The 17,099-nt window shown below is 45.6% G+C and overlaps 5 protein-coding genes across 6 annotated transcripts in view; 4 read left to right on the top strand and 1 right to left on the bottom strand.

The window, feature by feature from the left end:
* LOC134032077 (connector enhancer of kinase suppressor of ras 2-like) overlaps positions 1-3,039 on the top strand; it is a 40,470-nt gene extending 37,431 nt beyond the window's left edge. Inside the window, exon 24 of the mRNA XM_062475882.1 lies at positions 40-3,039. Within this exon, the coding sequence (XP_062331866.1) occupies positions 40-249 (210 nt within the window). The 3' untranslated portion in view covers positions 250-3,039. The remainder of the gene's footprint in view (positions 1-39) is intronic.
* The window catches only part of hdx (highly divergent homeobox), a 350,307-nt gene that overhangs the window by 44,912 nt on the left and 288,296 nt on the right, over positions 1-17,099 (bottom strand). The window lies entirely within an intron of this gene.
* On the top strand, positions 3,160-7,725 carry LOC134032076 (MICOS complex subunit MIC27-like). The gene is made up of 10 exons (XM_062475881.1): positions 3,160-3,231; positions 3,926-4,021; positions 4,363-4,488; positions 5,081-5,135; positions 5,236-5,334; positions 5,458-5,549; positions 5,636-5,737; positions 5,845-6,079; positions 6,335-6,452; positions 7,277-7,725. The coding sequence occupies exons 1-9, from the start codon at positions 3,220-3,222 to the stop codon at positions 6,421-6,423; spliced, it is 906 nt and encodes a 301-aa protein (XP_062331865.1). The 5' UTR covers positions 3,160-3,219; the 3' UTR covers positions 6,424-6,452; positions 7,277-7,725.
* LOC134032385 (type-2 angiotensin II receptor-like) lies at positions 11,141-13,529 on the top strand. The gene is made up of 2 exons (XM_062476344.1): positions 11,141-11,393; positions 11,839-13,529. Exon 2 carries the CDS (start codon positions 11,879-11,881, stop codon positions 13,133-13,135), a length of 1,257 nt encoding a protein of 418 aa, XP_062332328.1. The 5' UTR covers positions 11,141-11,393; positions 11,839-11,878; the 3' UTR covers positions 13,136-13,529.
* LOC134032387 (SH2 domain-containing protein 1A-like) lies at positions 14,638-16,931 on the top strand. Of its 2 annotated transcripts, XM_062476345.1 has the most exons (4): positions 14,638-15,067; positions 15,747-15,793; positions 15,880-15,896; positions 16,271-16,931. In XM_062476345.1, exons 1-4 carry the CDS (start codon positions 14,931-14,933, stop codon positions 16,514-16,516), a joined length of 447 nt encoding a protein of 148 aa, XP_062332329.1. In that variant the 5' UTR covers positions 14,638-14,930; the 3' UTR covers positions 16,517-16,931. The 2 variants fall into 2 exon arrangements, with proteins under 2 accessions (XP_062332329.1, XP_062332330.1); XM_062476346.1 differs by lacking the exon at positions 15,880-15,896 and having other exon boundaries at positions 15,747-15,810.

The raw sequence follows: 17,099 nt of genomic DNA on the forward strand, positions 1-17,099 counted from the left end.
GCTCTGACTGGGGTCAATCCCTTCTCTCCTGTCCCTCAGGCCAAGGAGTCCGAGCTGGCGGTGATCTGCGCCCTGCTGGAGGACCCGACCCTGTGCTCCCAGAGCTTCAGGGAGTGGAAGCAATGGAACAGTGAGCTCTACTCTGACATCTGCCAGCTCAGCCCCGGCACCAACGGCCAGGACGAGCTCTCCCCGCTCTCAGCCCCGCTCATGACACACACACACTCCTTCATCGAGACGCATGTCTGAGGAGGGGGCAGGGTTTCGTTCAGGGGGCAGGAAGAGAGCGAGAGAGAGGGTGACGCATGCACACACATAGACACACGCACGCGTACGCACACAGATGCGTACACACCTCTTATCCCATGCCTGCCACCTTCAGTACACACATACACATTTACTTTACGCACACACTCACAGCAACCAAACAACCAGGCACTGTACGATGTGTAAATAGTCCAATTGGCAAGTCAGGACACTGTGTGTGATCTTTTGATAATCCTGAGGACCCGGCAGGGTGCCTACTGCATGCCTGAACAGAAAGCTGTATTCTTCCTTTGTCTATTCAACACGAACTGAACACGCTTGACTAGCAAAAAGGGGAAAAATTGACTTTTTGTCACAATGGTTTCCTTTGTATTCTCCTGGTTTTGCTATGTGAGTTTCTTTTTTCTTTTTTGAGCAGGGGTGTAAAACATGTAGCAGCAATACCGACCAGAAACCCCATTCGCCAAAACACTGTATCTTTCTACTGACCACAGCCGCAACCCCCCTCCTCCTCTATCTCTTTGTTTGGCACCTCATACAGCACATCTAATCTCTCTTTCAACTCCAGAGAGGCCTTGTCCTTCCGTCCTGACAGAGGAGGGATGGCGGGGTCTGTCAGTGAACTGTTCGGGACTGCGTGACTGTGACAGGTGGCTTGTATGGCACCCCTTAGCTTCAACAGGGGTTCGCCTGCAAGTCCAGTAGCCACTGAGGAAAACTGTGAACTCTTCCTGTGAATGCAAAACCTCTGGGTGTGAAGGATCCACCCAGCTGAGGTTGTCATTTTTTTCTATTCGAGAAACGAGACGTGACCAGTGAGGAGATGAAGACAACACGCCAGTCAGTGGTCACCTGACTTCCTGATTGACACAAGACTATCTGAGATGATCTGATTTCATCCACGTCTCTTAACCTCTTTCTCTTCCTTTCTCTTTTCTCTATCCCTCTCTCTTTTAGGGTTGGTTTCCAATGCTTCTCTTGGTTTCTTTCTTCCACTCTATACTTTATACTGTGTAGTGGGCCCATGTCGGCTTGTGTATATTTGTATACTTGTGTGTATCATGGTGTGTGTGTGTGTGTCTGTTCCATTGCCACTGTGAACCACTTCTCGGGGTAGCGAGAGGAAGGCAGGAGGGTGTGTAAACGCGTGAGTGTGCAAACTTTTTTTCTCCTTCTTCAGCGAATGCAAAGAGCTAGAGAGTATTTCAAAGAAATCACCACAAAGAATGCACTTTCTATATCTCTATATCTCATTGGCTGCATCACAGGGTCACACGTCTCAATGGCCTGTCATTAATGTTCAGAATATCAGGTAAAGCATTTGCCGTTTCGTTTTTCTAAAGATTTGTGTACAGTCTACAAATATATTTAACATAGAAGATATAAAGCTATTTACGTTTTGTGTCATAGGTATGATGTACAAAATAGCCCTATGTATTCTATGCCAAGGTTTTGCAGTATCCCCCGATTCACATAGATGCAGGGTTTTTCTAGTGAGGAGTTACAGTCAGCAAAGGGTAAACATCATTAGGACTAACGGTTATTCTGGTTGACACCACGTTGAAGTTCAGAATATTCTCCTGACTGAGTTTTGCATGAGAAAAGGCCCCAGACTAATTTGAAAAGACAGGGTCATGTTGTGGATCAATTGTGTTGTTTTTTCTTAACTCTCATGGTCGCAAGATATTAGATTTGTAGCGCATGAAAAATGCAAAAGTACTGTTAAAGGAGTCTTTATATGTTCACTTATTTAAGTATTCATGTTTTTTTCTAAGTCAAAATAATATAATTCAGTGACAGACTATAAAGAGAATGTCTGCAGTTCGTACTGATCACACTATCGATATTGATGCAGTTTTCTTAGTCATATAATTATTTCTGTAGGTTTTAGCTGGTCACGCCTTTGGTACAGTAGGCTACATTCTCTTGTTTCAGACTTGGCCAAAGAGGCCACTAATTTACCAGTGTCCCCTGCTGTCCCAAAATCTGAACAGAAATACACTACGACCAGCACATACTGTATCTGACAGGCACCATATGTATTTTACTCTGTATCTCATGTCTTATCATTTATCATCTCAAGTAGCTCTAACTTTTATCTCACATAACTGTTTAACATAGACCCACAAAGAAACATTGTCAAAATGTTATGTTTTTTTTTTTTCAAAGGAAAGTTTACCACAAAAAACTATAAAATGATGCAACTACTTTCTCTGTGCCTCCCCAGCCCTTTCTGCAACAGACAGACTGGTCAGGGTGGTATCCATTTCCTACACACATTCTACTAAAGAGGGGACGAACCACTTTGCTTTAGTCTCTAAACTTCTGTTGTTCATCTCTGATATTGTTATCATTATTTCACAACTGCCTGCTCTTTGAAGCAGGTCATTTACTGTAGATCTAGAGGTGTTATGTTATGATTTGTAGGCACAGACTGTGTTAATTCCTCCCAGCTCTCCGTGTGAGTAGACCCGCCGCAACAGCCCAAGCCAATGGGAGATTCCACTGTGTGTTCTTTCAGGGGTGTCCACCTCATGGTACATTGCACAGGTGTATAAGATGTAAGTTGCACTGCGACATTGAAAAAAGGAACATATTGCTCTTTTTCAAGGATATTAGCTAACTGTTATTCTGTAAATTAACTGACTAAAGATGCTATTAAAGCAAAAGAAAGAAAATTACATTTATTCTTCCTAAAGTAGCCTTTTTTGGTTTCATATATATATTAATATATATTACAAAACATACAGATTGTAAACCTAAGTTGTAAAACTTTGAATTCAATAAACTGAATCCTCTGCACTATGAATTACCCCTACCCTTATTCGTCATATGTTGCTTCTTGAAGAATCATTCGTTCACTGCATGCTGTAGTACTCCAGCCAGTAGGTGGCGGTACACACCTGTGAATGCTGCAGCGTATCACTGTTTTCGATTAAGAAGAAAGCTGTCATGGCGGCCAAGGTGATTGTTTTCAACAACAGTGTTAAAATGTTTTGTACAGTTCTACATTTTGGTATTTTATTAATACGTTTTATACAGTTGCAGCACAATTACACAAACATGCATTTTCAACTCCACTGAGCTATGAAAAATCATAACAGAATACAACTGTCTGTCTTCTCGCGAAACTTAGCTCGCATAGCTAGTTACAGTAGCACTAGCAGCTGGCACTCACAACAGTAAACAAGCAGCACTGCAGTATGCATTGTATACGTTCGTTCGGTTACGTTTATAGTTTGCTGGCATAGACTACAACTGCCTGCATGCTGTCATTGCCATGTCAAATAAAATATTACAATATCTGTAATTTGAAAACATAAGAAAATGGGCGGCTGCTAGCCTTGTAGCTAGCTACTGTCCTTGGCTTGCACGACCTGTAGACCTTTCTAGCTTGATATTGTAGTGTTAATATGCAATATATTTTACAGCTGCTTTAATCCTTAAATTAGCTAGCGAATTATGCTATGGTCATTATCCAGTCACTTTACTGAAGTTCCAGTTCCCCTCGACTTGCCCAAGTGGAATAGTATGTTATAGAGGTCTATACATCGTCACCGGTTATTTCATTAACATACAGGAAAGGAAGTGCACATCAACTAAAAACATAACCTAAACAAGGTAAAGCAGTATTCAGCTACTGTGTGTGTCTGTTCAGGTTGTGATGGTTGCCGTGCCAACCGTCCTGGGCATAGCATCCTTCCGGGTGTGCTCTATGGAGGCTGAATTGGATGGCATATTCTCACCACAACAGGTACGGTTTCAGACTGAAACCCTGTCAGTGTAGGCATAACTCTATAGTTGGTCAAGGCTACAACTTTTAAAGAATAAGTAGCAGACCAGACACTCAAACTGACTGATGTTGCAATTAAAATGAGGAAAGTGACCCATGCCAGAGTTAATTTCATGTTTATGCCAGTAGATATAGTACCAACATAACTGTAAGCACATGTAATGTCTTTAAACGTTTGGGATATCTCCCATACTTTTAACCACTCTCCAGATATGACATCACATTGGGGTGTCTAACTTGAAGCCTGTGTTTTGCTGCCCTGTCCTATCACAGCCTAACCTGTGTTCCTGTCCCTGTGTTAGTTGTCCATCTACACACCTCTGCCCCGAAACTATCAGCTCCAGTTTGTCGCTGAGCAGCCAGGGGCGCTGCAGAGCAGCGTGACCTCTTTTAGAGCCACATTACAGCCCTACATCCAAGCTGCACAGGTAATACTTTACACTTTACACTTTTACATTACCATATACTCTAGAAAATCCCAATATACTCATAGACACAGATGTAATTAGGTAAACCAGGTGCTTATTTGAGAAGACACTTGTCTGTTAACTGACAAACAGTCTCAAACGTTATTCACGGTTATTTGTTCCATATAACCATTTGTTCTTCTCTGTCATCTTCGTATGAGTCACTGTTACCATGGTCTATAGGTGACACATTCTGCACAGCAGCCACTGCAGCCTAGTCTGTCAGTTAGTCAGTCAGTTAGTTAACCTTAAGCTGTCAGACAGGATGCAGGGCTAGGTGTCAAACTGATTTGTGGAGCATGGAAAGCTGATAGTGTGCATAGGGCATCCAGATACAGTATATGATATGGAACGGTTACTGAAGTAGCTCCTTTTAAGGTCATGAATTCCTGGAACAAATATGCTGTATGGGCAACATATAGAAATCAATTTAGCGTGGCTTTCATTCATTTCATCCATTCTACAGGGTTTGCCATTCATGAGTTGTCTCCGTTTTGGATGAAAGCGTCTGCTAAATGAATAGATCATACTGTACATCCTCAACTCTTTACAGGGTGCCTGTGTCTCCGTGAAAGTTGGAAGTGTGCACATGTATCATGCGAGTCAAGGTTAGCCCAAATATGTTTTCTTATTGTTTTATTCTCAGTTGTGGTTAGTTGTGCCCAGTTGTCAGTGTTTGCATCATTGTGTGTGTGTGTGTGTGTACAGATGTGTACCACTATCTGAAAGACCCTCCACCAGGCTTCCTTCCTAGACTGGGCTCCATCTACATGGCTGGACTGGTGGGCATGCTCGTCACCAGGCAGGGTAACACACAATCCTATAATCACTCCACACTCCCACACTGTCCATGTCCATGCCTCATTTAAGAAAGAGCCTTTCCACATATATGTGTGTGTGCGTGCGTGCATTTGTTTTTGCATGCAATAGACTCTCGTCTAAGGAAACTAGCAGTCCCCCTGGTCTTTATGGGTGCTGGAGCATCAGTTTGCTACCCTGCCCAATCTGTGGCTCTGCTCAAGGTGAGAGCACCAATCACCACTTCCCAGGTTCTAGGGCCACACCCACTCAAAACTGACATCACAGAACTCCACCACGTGTTTCCTAGGTAATGGGAAAGCAGTTGTATGCAGCCGGTCAGTGGAGCACAACCACAGTCTCCTCGCTCCTGTCCACTGTCAGCCCCAAAGAACCCAGCTCCAAAACCCAGGTACAGAGTCACGCCAGACACTGGAGCGTTTCCACATGCTTGCAAATCTGACTGAAGCTACGATTCGTGTTTGTCTGTTTCTAGCCATCCCTGTTTGTTTCTGACAGATTGACAATGTGCCAAAGCCAGAGGCCCCTGTAGAGGAGGAGGGGCCTCCTGTCTCCGGCCTCTCCCCGGACTCCGCCCATTCCCCAGTCAGCCCCGCCTTGGCCACGCCCCCCTCTGATGCTGAGCTGGTGGTGGCGTTTGTGCTGGCGGCCACACCCACCACTGGAACTGGGAAGCCTCCAGCTCCAGGGCACACACACACGCCAGTGCTCACACAGGCTGACACACACACAGGTACCGCTGAACACACCATCACCATCTATGCAATAACAAACTCAGTTACATATACAGCTGTCAAACCTATTTGCGTGATCAGCCGATCTGTCTGACCACATAGTAGATAAACCATGTTCTAAATGATTTTTGCTGTTTGACTGACCTCTCTTTGGCTCTGGCTTTCTGTATCTGTTTGTGTTTTTCTCTTCATGTATCTCTCTGTGTTTCTTTAGATTTCTCCGGTGGTTCTTTGACTCTTTTGCTCTTTTCCAGAACATCCAGAGATCAGTCCTGAACAGTCCCTGATGGACTTTGGCCAGTCTGACCCTGAGGACGCAGACCTGTACAGCACACGTAGCTGAGAGGACAGGAGGCATGAGGAGAGGAGAGAAGGAGAGGAGACATGAGGAGAGAGGAGAGGAGACATGAGGAGAGAGGAGGAGACATGAGGAGAGAGGAGAGGAGACATGAGGAGAGAGGAGAGGAGACATGAGGAGAGAGGAGACATGATGAGAGAGGAGAGGAGACATGAGGAGAGAGGAGACATGATGAGAGAGGAGAGGAGACATGAGGAGAGAGGAGAGGAGACATGAGGAGAGAGGAGAGGAGACATGAGGAGAGAGGAGAGGAGACATGAGAAGAGAGGAGAGGAGACATGAGGAGAGAGGAGACATGATGAGAGAGGAGACATGAGGAGAGAGGAGGAGACATGAGGAGAGAGGAGACATGAGGAGAGAGGAGAGGAGACATGAGGAGACATGAGGAGAGAGGAGACATGAGGAGAGAGGAGACATGAGGAGAGAGGAGAGGAGACATGAGGAGAGAGGAGACATGAGGAGAGAGGAGAGGAGACATGAGGAGAGAGGAGACATGATGAGAGAGGAGACATGAGGAGAGAGGAGAGGAGACATGAGGAGAGAGGAGGAGACATGAGGAGAGAGGAGAGGAGACATGAGGAGAGAGGAGACATGAGGAGAGAGGAGACATGAGGAGAGAGGAGAGGAGACATGAGGAGAGAGGAGAGGAGACATGAGGAGACATGAGGAGAGAGGAGACATGAGGAGAGAAGAGAGGAGACATGAGGAGAGAGGAGAGGAGACATGAGGAGACATGAGGAGAGAGGAGACATGAGGAGAGAGGAGAGGAGACATGAGGAGAGAGGAGACATGAGGAGAGAGGAGACATGAGGAGAGAGGAGACATGAGGAGAGAGGAGAGGAGACATGAGGAGAGGTTGTGCCCTTACAGTGGCACAATCAGGTTCAATCAAGTCACACAGTAATCTGTATGTCCTAATATATGTTTATCCTGCCAAGAGACAGCGTAATCCAATAACTGCAGCAACGCTTTCTATCAGTGTTATCAGTGTGTTATCAGTTAGTTTGGAGACATTACAGGTCAGGTGAACACACACACACACACACATTACTGTTTACAACTGCGTATGGCTGTACTGCACAGGAAGTGGTGAGATCATGTCTTGTCTACTTTTGACTTCAAGGCTTAGGGGTTTTTGTGGGTGGGCAGCTTAAGAATGATACAAGTATGTTTTATATCATACTGATATGCAAATTCCAAAATATATGTATCTGTGATTGCATACATATTTTTGCACTTGTAGAGAGAAATATTTCAAATGTATCTTGAATAAATCTATATTTCTAAAGAAAATGCACTTCTGTTTTGATGAACACCCACCCACACACACACACTGTTGGATCATTGGATATTGAGTTTCAATCACTGATTAGTTCAATACTTATTGCATTTAAAATGAATTAGCCACACATTCAGTCATTGTTCTGTTTTTCTGAAAGTAAGATTCAGACCACAGACCCACATGCTTTGACTTAAACCTGCCTCAGCTCTGATGCACTCACAAAGTAACAGTATCTCTCCTTATCTTTACTGCTTTGTCATGGTTCTACCGGTGGTCCAGAGGATGTCTGTACCTCATTAACCCAGAGTTGGGCATCTGGCCAGCATGATGTGTGAGGGAGAAACTGTGCGTGTGTCACTGTGACCAGCTCTTGCTCTCCCTTTCTTGCTCTAGTTGTATTCAAAGCATCTCTGTGCGTGACAGGAGGACCAACAAAACAAACTGTCTGCCAAGACCAGATCAGACTGAACTTCCTTCCTGTGCGTCTCAGTCTCTTTTTCCTGTCTGTGATTGGTGGAGCCTTTGTCGCTATTTGGAGTTGAGGGACCTCCAGGGCTGCACCCTCTGACCAGTCTGTTTTTAGACACATCTAACTCCAGCGTTCCTGGAAACAGTCTGCCTCAGACCACAAGATGTTCCTCAAGTCTTTATCTGACTTCTCACAATGCTAATGAACTCATGCGGTACCGGTTTAGTCATCCCTCAGGGCCTGTACGGGCTGACGGAGGCTGGGAAATGTGGTTCCTCTAGGGGTAGCCTCCAGCCGTCAGCTTGCCTAGCACGGGGACAAAGTTCTGGTGTTCCTCTCTCCTTCTGAGTGTCTCAGTTTGACTCATTTGCGTAACCTCTAGTAACCATGCTGAGACTGAGGGAGGAAGCTGGGACATAAAAACCCAGAACCCTGGACCTTTAACCTGGGTTTCCTCTGAGAGGGTGCTGTGTAGTGGGGTGAGGATGGTCTGCTCGTTATCTGCTAAAGGTTCAGACATTGGGAGAGCCCTACCATGAAACAAACTCAGAATGCTTATCATCATAACTCTAAACACGAGACATAAGAAGCATGCTACTGTGTGTTTGTGTGTGTGTGTGTGTGTGTGCAGATGCTGCCCATGGAGTCTGCTTTTCCCAGGCCTTTAGATTAGGTCAACTGATTAGCATTGGTGACTGTGCTGTGAGCGACTGGAAGACACGCACGCACGCACACACATCAAAGTGAAGTGTCCCTCTACAGAGAAGCAAGGCCATATTCTGCATTTCTCTCGACTGACTGGTGTTTATAGAATTACTTTCTAAGGCAGTGTCACTAAACATTCTTTACCTACTCTTTTACCTATGGTCAAATGAATGATTTGATGGATTTCATTGGCTGTCCACAGCCTGAACCTGTGTGGACAGATGCCCAGAGACTCTCACCCAGTCGGTGTTGGGCTGTGTCTGAACACAGAGATTCAGCCACTGGGTGATACCGAATTCCCACCTGTGACAACCAGGCCTAGCTACTCTGAAGGGTGTTGATACGGATGGGTGTCATGACCCGGTACAGTATGTGATACCTCCCGATTTGTATCGAGTGTGTTGTACGTGTGTGTGTGAGGGAGAAAGGCCTTGAGACAAATGTACTGTTCCTCTGACTGTTTTTGGAGCTAAAGGAAAGTTCTGAGGAGAAAGAAGAGAGTCACTAGTGAGGCCGTAGTATTGTGTGTCCTGCCTTCTTGTTGTTGCTGGCCTCGGTGGCCTCACATCGTAAATGTCTGCTCCAGGTCATTGGCTGTGAGAAGTGTGCTTGTGGTCAGGGTGTGTGACCTGTGTGTGGGTGGATGGGTGCCTGTGCACATGCACGCCTGACCGGTCATGCATACCTCTTCAAGTTTCAAATCCTTAAGCCTTAACCTCCCTTTGTCTGTAAACCAACAATATCCCCTCAATCCCGACCCCAATCTCCTCATCCCTTCACCCCCCCCCCTCTGCTACTCAGCAACACTGTCTCTATAGTCAGCGACTTAGAAAGAAATGCTTGTGAGGAATGTGTTAAAAGAAAAACTACAAATGACTGTCTCTGTCGCCAGAGAGACGCAGCCCATCCCAAAACGCTTCAGATGTGGGAACCGCAGCGAACAAAACAGGAAACTGTGTTTCTAAACTGCAGCAACTGCATGTTGGTGAGACATCACCGCTTCAGCCATGTGAACGTCCTCGGCCGTCGTGTGAACCGACTGTGAACTCAGTCGTATCCGGATCTCGGCCAATCCTCTCGCTCTCTTCAGTAACCTTGCAGGGGAGAATCCCAGATGATAGCTTGGCCTTGTATTTGCATCTTATATCTGATTTCTCAAGGACTGAGAAAGTACACACAGACAAATGATGGCACGGTACACACATACACACTCCACAAACACACGTAAACACACATGCACACCACGCAAACCCACACACACACGCATACACACTATGCCAACACACGGAAACACACACAAACCCCCCTACTCCATCCATATTGATCAAAGGAACCATGATGTAACCTGACTCACAGTGGTAAACACAACCCTCATTAAATTTCACTGAAGGTTTTTAATGAAAAACCACTGGAGGGAATCTCCTCTCTTTCTCCCTCTTCCTTTTTTCCCTCCTCCCACTACTGTCAGTTCCATCTCTCTGTCACCGTCTTCTCCTCCATGTCTTCTCTTTTCCTCCCACCATTTCCTTTCCATCTTCTCCACCTCTCCCTTTCTCATTTCCTCTCTTCCCCTCCATCTTTATATTCCTGTGGCACTTTCTCGGTCTCTCCCTCTGTCCGTTTTTCCCCTCTTTCTCTCCCTCTCCACTCCTCTGCTCCTGTACTTTGACAGTGTAAATATTTCCCATGACTTATCTGACCGCTGACAGGCTGTATATATATGACACATTCATAACAAACTCAGAGGTGGCTCCAATTAACACAGTCTCTACTCCTCCAGTAAGGGGACCATTTAGGGGGCTTTAACTCACAGGGTCATACAGTGCCCAGACCTGGTTGGAAGCAGGATTTCAAATGGTTTCAAATAATTATCTGTGCTTGATATTCATATTGTCTGCCACAACAGAACCAATGGAATGGTACCGGAATAATTCACTCCACCCTCCTGAGATTCCAGGCGGACTTGTTTGCTGAGGGCGGGGCATCTGAGAGGTGCTCCGGTCCCCAGACATTGATTTTAATCTGGAGGTTAGATCCCCCCTCAATTTGGGAAAACTGTAACACATCTTGATCTGATTTATCTCTTCCTCTCTCTTTCATTCTTGTGGAATGTTGAGGTACAGATGGTGGGGGCTGTTGACCCGTTGTTAAAAAAGACAGAGGAAAAAAGAGGGAGAGAGACTGAGACAGTGTGAGAGAGAGAGAGACAGACAGACAGAGAGAGAGAGGGAGAGAAAAAGTGAAAGCCGTTGTCCATCCCATGTCATGCTGCTGCTGAGCCCACCCCACCACCTCAGTCCAGGGCCTATAAGACCCGCAGTCCAGCCTCAGCCCTCCACAGTGCCTCTCAGCCTCCATCCAGACGCCCAGAGACAGCCTGGAAGAAGGGAGCTCATCCAGACCCTGTTCAGCCAGGACAGCAGCACCACTCCTGGGAAGAGCATAACAGACTTTAGCTGAGATCCCCTGGGGATAGGGTCTCGGAGCGCAACGCTGAAGGTAAACTGGGATTTCTTGACACAGGCTGACTTCGAAATATACAGTATAGAGTGTTGTTCATTGACATATGAGTTTTGGAGATCAGTTGAAATGTACTTTGTTACAGCAGGAAATATGATTTTAAATGGGTTGAAAATACTTATCTGTGCTTGATTAATCTTAATTAAATCTTAATACATTTTTAAATGTTATTCGTTTTTTATGTTTTGCCTTTCTTGAGCATATAGATAGCTTTGGTAGGCTTTTAGTTTAGATATTATTTATGGTAATTATGTTGATGATAGATTGTTCCAATGTCCTAAAACAATTGAGAGTTTTGGGTGATTAGAGGATGTGATTCCAAATCATACCAGCACGACGCATACAACAGGAGAAATAAATGGGGAGAACTGTTGTTTTACTGTATATAAGGCTCTTATGAATGTCACTGGTTGTTTTAATACAGCTGGAAAACTCTTGGAGAAGCAACCACCCAAACTAAAACCATGGAGAACAACTTTTCTCTCCTGAATGCAACCCACTCCTTCTACACGCCCACAACTGACAACCCCTCCTCTCCGACGACATCGCCCCCCTGCCCAGCCTGGCCCTCCCTGGCCCAGAACATCCTCATCCCCTCCCTCTACGGCATCATCTGTGCCCTGGGCATCGTGGGCAACACTCTGGCCCTGTGTTTGCTGGCTCAGGCCGGAGGAGGCAGGAGGACGGTGGCCAACACCTTCATGTTGAACCTGTGTGTGTCCGACCTCCTCTTCCTCCTCTCCCTTCCCCTGTGGGCGGTGTACTACTCCCTGGGCTACCATTGGCCGTTCGGCTGGCTGGCGTGCAAGCTCTGTGGTGGCCTTCTGTCCCTCAACCTGTACGCCTCCATCTTCTTCATCACGTGCATGAGCGTGGATCGCTACCTGGCCATCGTGCGTCCACTCCACGCCCAGGGCACCCGGGACCCGCGCCGCGCCCAGCGGGCCTGCGTGCTGGTGTGGGTGCTGGCATTCGCCAGCTCCGCCCCCACCCTGGTGCTGAGGGACACCCGCCACGTGGAGGAGTTGGGGGTGGAGGCGTGCGTGATCCTGTACCCCCATCACGGCTGGTTTCTCAGCCTGGCCTGGATGAAGATGCTGCTGGGCTTTCTGTTGCCCATGGCGATCATCACTTCCTGCTACTGCGCCATCGCCAGGCACCTGATGCTGGGGGGCCCCGGCCTGGGGGTCAAACGTGGGGCAGACAGTAAAGCACATCAGTCAACAGACAACTTTACTAAAGCAGACTCCTCACCACGACTGCCTGTCACAAGCCTTGGCCAGGAGCCCCCAGTGAGCTCCGACCGCAGGCCCTCCGTCCCCTGCTCCGTCAGGCCTCTGGAGGGCCGGGGGCTGGAACGGGTCCTCTGGACGGTTGCGGCCGTGGTCCTGGCCTTCTTCTTGTGCTGGTTCCCCTTCCACCTGCTGACCCTTCTGGACGTGCTGCAGAGCCTGGGTGTGGTGGAGGAGTGCTGGGCTCACTGGGCCCTCGCCACCCTGCTGCCCCTCAGCCTCAGCCTGGGCTTCTCCAACTCAGCCATCAACCCTGTCCTCTACTGCTTCCTGGGGAAGCACTTCCGGGGCCGCCTGGGGGGGATGTGGGAGGGCTTGTGTGTGTGTGTGACGGCCCAGGGGGAGGCCCGTGTGCAGAAGAGGGGCTCCTTCAGCACCAGACTCAGCTCCTTCTCCAGGAAGCAGAGTGAGACCTCTGGCCCCACATAGAGACCCCACCCTCCTTGACAGGGAAGGTGACCCTGCAGAACAGACTGTCCGGGTAAAACCATAACCTACAGAACCACCGAATGAACTTCTCTCTATGGCACTGAGCAGTGAGCACACACACACACACACACAAAAACACTTTCTTTGTACCCAGCAAAGAACCCAGCTATGAGGCTGGGCTCATTGTAATGATTGACTGTGTCACATTCCTGGAACTCTGAAGACTGACAAGAAACTGAGATTGAATCTATAATCAACATTTAAAAAAGGGCTGTCTCATGTCAAGAGATTCACCATGTATTTAAAAGTATGATGTATTATTTGGTATAGCTTCTTGACACACATTGTTACCTGTTCTTCTGAATTTTTATTTGAAATAAAACAATTATATACAGTTTATGTTTTCTATGTTGTTGATACCGCCATAGATTGCAGTTACTTTGGCCCAGGAAAGTTGAGATCAGGGAGATCTGACATGGTTTGTACATACGGTGGAGTTATTGGACAATAATTGAACACATGACATGGGTTGCAGAAGAGATCCAGTGGCTTTGCACTGTTAGACATGGAATACAAGCACCAAGGCACGCCCCAACCTCATACCGTCATCAGATCTCTATTGACGCCACCAGGTGGGGCTAGAGCACAGCAGCAGTTCATCAACACCACTACCACTATTCAGAAGGTCAGACTTCAGCACATGTGCCTGGTCCCATCCCCACTGCTTAATGATGAGTCAAGCTTGTCAAATCAACACATCTTCCAGACAGATAGGGAGTTTATGTCTAATTATCCATGACCATAAAAGTTTATTAAGTGGTAGTCATAGCGGCAACTTGGCAAGTATTGCTGACAAGACAGTTTGGGTGTAAACTGGTTTGACAATACCATGTGTGAGCTGTTTGGAAGGTCCACATGATGGAGGCCAGAAGCAAAGTAATCACCTCATAGAGTTGTTGTCTCTCTTTCATTGTGATCACTTGGAAGTTACTGTGTACTGAGTCTAGAGCTGCATGGACGGTTTTGGGTTTACTGTTATGCTGCTCTGTGTTGCAGTACTTAACAGAGGGAAAGTTCAAATATGACTCAAATTTGGGGCATATCAATCAAAATGAGGTAACATTCCGTTTCTGGGGGAAAATTGGATGTGGGCGACATGGAAAATGGTATATATATATATATATGTATATGTAAAAATGAAGACCTGCATCACAACCTGTCTTATCAACAATGTGACATTCTCATTGTACATCCTGGCAGCAGAGGAACTGGAAACGAAGGCTGGCTGATAACAGATGTTTATCTTTTTGAGAACGCTTGAGTCATATACCATGAACTTGCAATGTTAATATCTACGCTTAGCAGCAAATTTGTGAAAATGACATCAACCCCCAACCTTATGTTACTCCCCACAATGTTGCGGAAGGTTCCATTTAAAATATGTTGTTATTTCCTGCTGAACACTTCCTGGCGAACACTACAATTTGCAACGAGAGAGAGCGAGAGAGAGCGAGAGGGAAAGGATAACTGACGTGCCTATGCTCAAAGGTTAGAGGTGAGACTGAGACAGGAGTTGTCTCTCTGCAGCTTGAGAGAGAGGTTCAGAACAACACGTCTTACCTGTAATCCAGTCACAGAGAGAGACCGGATATTCACCTGGACTTGCTCAAAGGTCAAGGATTCAAGACTTTGACATTGGGAATCAAACCTGTGCAGATTTAGGAAAGGCCATCCAACCCTCCAGTCAGGAAGCCAGTCATAAAAAAAACAGGCAACAAAGTAACCAACCAGCCATATGGAAAGTCTGTCTGTGTATCATGGGGATATTGGTAAAGAGGAGGGGGAGAGAAGACTGTGTTATTCGGGAAAAGATGGCAGCTACCTAATCCGTAACAGCGATTCTGTGCCGGGAGTATACTGCCTCTGTTTGCTGTGAGTACATACAAACGCGCACACACACACTGCTTTATTTGAATCCACCGATTACATTCATTAGCTTCTCCCTTGGGCACACATCTGCAGACCTCTAATAGTCAAATTGTGTACATGTCCCAAGTTGCAAAATATCAGCATTAAGAAGCCTGCACCTGCAACCATGGCTCTAAATATGTGCAGATGGTGGCAGGTACTTAAGCAGTTTAAGTCCATAATTTTGTATCTGAGTTAAATTGTACTGTCCAGAATTTAATTGGCACACTCTGACAAAATCATACTGCACACACTCCATCAGCAAGTATCCACAGTGTTAGAGCTTCATTGGAAGTGGAGGTTCAAAAACGTCTTTTAGATGTTGAAACAAAACATAAGCAGAAGTGTGGCCTGTGGTTTTTTTGGGGGGCTGGTATAAAATATACCAACGGTTACTTCTGTAAGATCCCTGCCAAAAACTGAAGTGAGCATATGTGGTTAAAAATGACCAAAACATTATACCGTATGGAAGCCGGAAAGGCCCTGCATCACGGGATTCTAATAACATCACAAAAACAAGTACTGATCTAAATGCTTGAAAAATGTTTTTTTTTTTACATTTTGTTATCATGTGCCAAACATTGCCAAGGCTCAATATTATTAAGACTTATTTTATATTTTTGGTGTTTGTGTGTGACACCAGGTGTACAGGGTCTGTCTACACATACAGGATCTTCCTTGATGAAAGCGGTCATTGGACGACAGACGTAAGACCCAAAAATCCAACAATGTTAACATTATATTAAAATGAACCATTTCTTGCTTTATTACATGCAGTTCTTGGACGGCAGATGTAAGACCCAAAAACCCAACAATGTTAACATTATATTAAAATGAACCATTGCTTGCTTTATTACATGCAATAATATATGCACTCTATTTTGACGTGAGTGTGCAAAAATGTTTTCAAATGAGGCATTGTTGAGGGTATATCTGGGAATGTGCATTTCACAGAAAGAGTATATTCACAGAAAGAGTATATTCACAGAAAGAGTATATTTCATAGAATGTGTAATTCATAGGGAGTGTGTAGTCCTGGGTGTATCTGATGGCTTTGTATGTTAAGCGAAGGCGAGACAGTAAGATAGTGAGAGAGCGAAAGGTGAACACTATGCCCTCTCATTGGAAGAGATGGAAATATATTTCACCGGACTCTCTTTCTTTCAGACTGCTCCCGGCGTGCAGAAACGATTTTTCCGGAAAATCAAGAACTTGATAGCAGCCTTCCAGCAACCCGACCAAGGAATCGTCATGCCCCTGATGTACCCTGTTACAGCCCAGGCGCGGGCCAACACGTACACACACACACACTCTGGAAACACACTGCCTGCTCTCAGTAACCCGATCCAGACAACTGTCCACGGACAGAAAACCAGGACCAGTGGGAAGCAAGCTCAGAAAGCCGTACCCTAGACAGACAGCATCCCATGGCTGAAACAATATCTCGAGACTAGGAACGTAGTCTAAAAGGCATTGAAATCCCAATTGAAATCCGTCTGCTTTTGTTTTCTACAACTGCATTTTTTCTGATTAACATACTAATGTATATCACACTTTTTGTTTATATTTTACAAAATGTAGTTTAGAGAGAAGTCAATAAGTGTGACATTTGTGAATATGTATGTAAAACTATTTTCGAAAATCTAATTTTCTGTGAAGGAGCTGCATACATTAGTACATTATGAATTTAAAATATGTTTTTATAGTTGTTTATAGATTTTAAACTAAATAACAAATATATGGCTTTGTTCAGGTAATTAAATTGTAAATGACAAGCAAATGAATCATGTTGTTTCACCACAACAGGTCTGTGTGACATAATAAAAGGATTTAGTTCACCCCTATCTCAACTTCACACACACACACACACACACACACACACACACACACACACACACACACACACACACACACACACACACACACACACACACACACGAACCCAATCACACTGATACATTATAGAAATGGGAATTCAATTTGACATATTCTACTG

The sequence above is a fragment of the Osmerus eperlanus genome, chromosome 13, assembly GCF_963692335.1.
Source record: "Osmerus eperlanus chromosome 13, fOsmEpe2.1, whole genome shotgun sequence".
Classification (NCBI taxonomy): Eukaryota; Metazoa; Chordata; class Actinopteri; order Osmeriformes; family Osmeridae; genus Osmerus; species Osmerus eperlanus.

What these genes read in the sequence shown, in the direction of transcription:
- LOC134032076 (XM_062475881.1), top strand. An exon ending in CATGTATCATGCGAGTCAAG is followed by an intron (nt 5,136 to 5,235) that starts GTTAGCCCAAAT and finishes GTGTGTGTACAG; the next exon opens with ATGTGTACCACTATCTGAAA. An exon ending in AACCCAGCTCCAAAACCCAG is followed by an intron (nt 5,738 to 5,844) that starts GTACAGAGTCAC and finishes TGTTTCTGACAG; the next exon opens with ATTGACAATGTGCCAAAGCC.
- LOC134032385 (XM_062476344.1), top strand. Translation starts at nt 11,879, where the DNA reads ATGGAGAACAACTTTTCTCTCCTGAATGCAACCCACTCCTTCTACACG.
- LOC134032387 (XM_062476346.1), top strand. Translation starts at nt 14,931, where the DNA reads ATGGAAAGTCTGTCTGTGTATCATGGGGATATTGGTAAAGAGGAGGGG. An exon ending in GTATACTGCCTCTGTTTGCT is followed by an intron (nt 15,068 to 15,746) that starts GTGAGTACATAC and finishes GTGTGACACCAG; the next exon opens with GTGTACAGGGTCTGTCTACA. An exon ending in GCGGTCATTGGACGACAGAC is followed by an intron (nt 15,811 to 16,270) that starts GTAAGACCCAAA and finishes TCTTTCTTTCAG; the next exon opens with ACTGCTCCCGGCGTGCAGAA.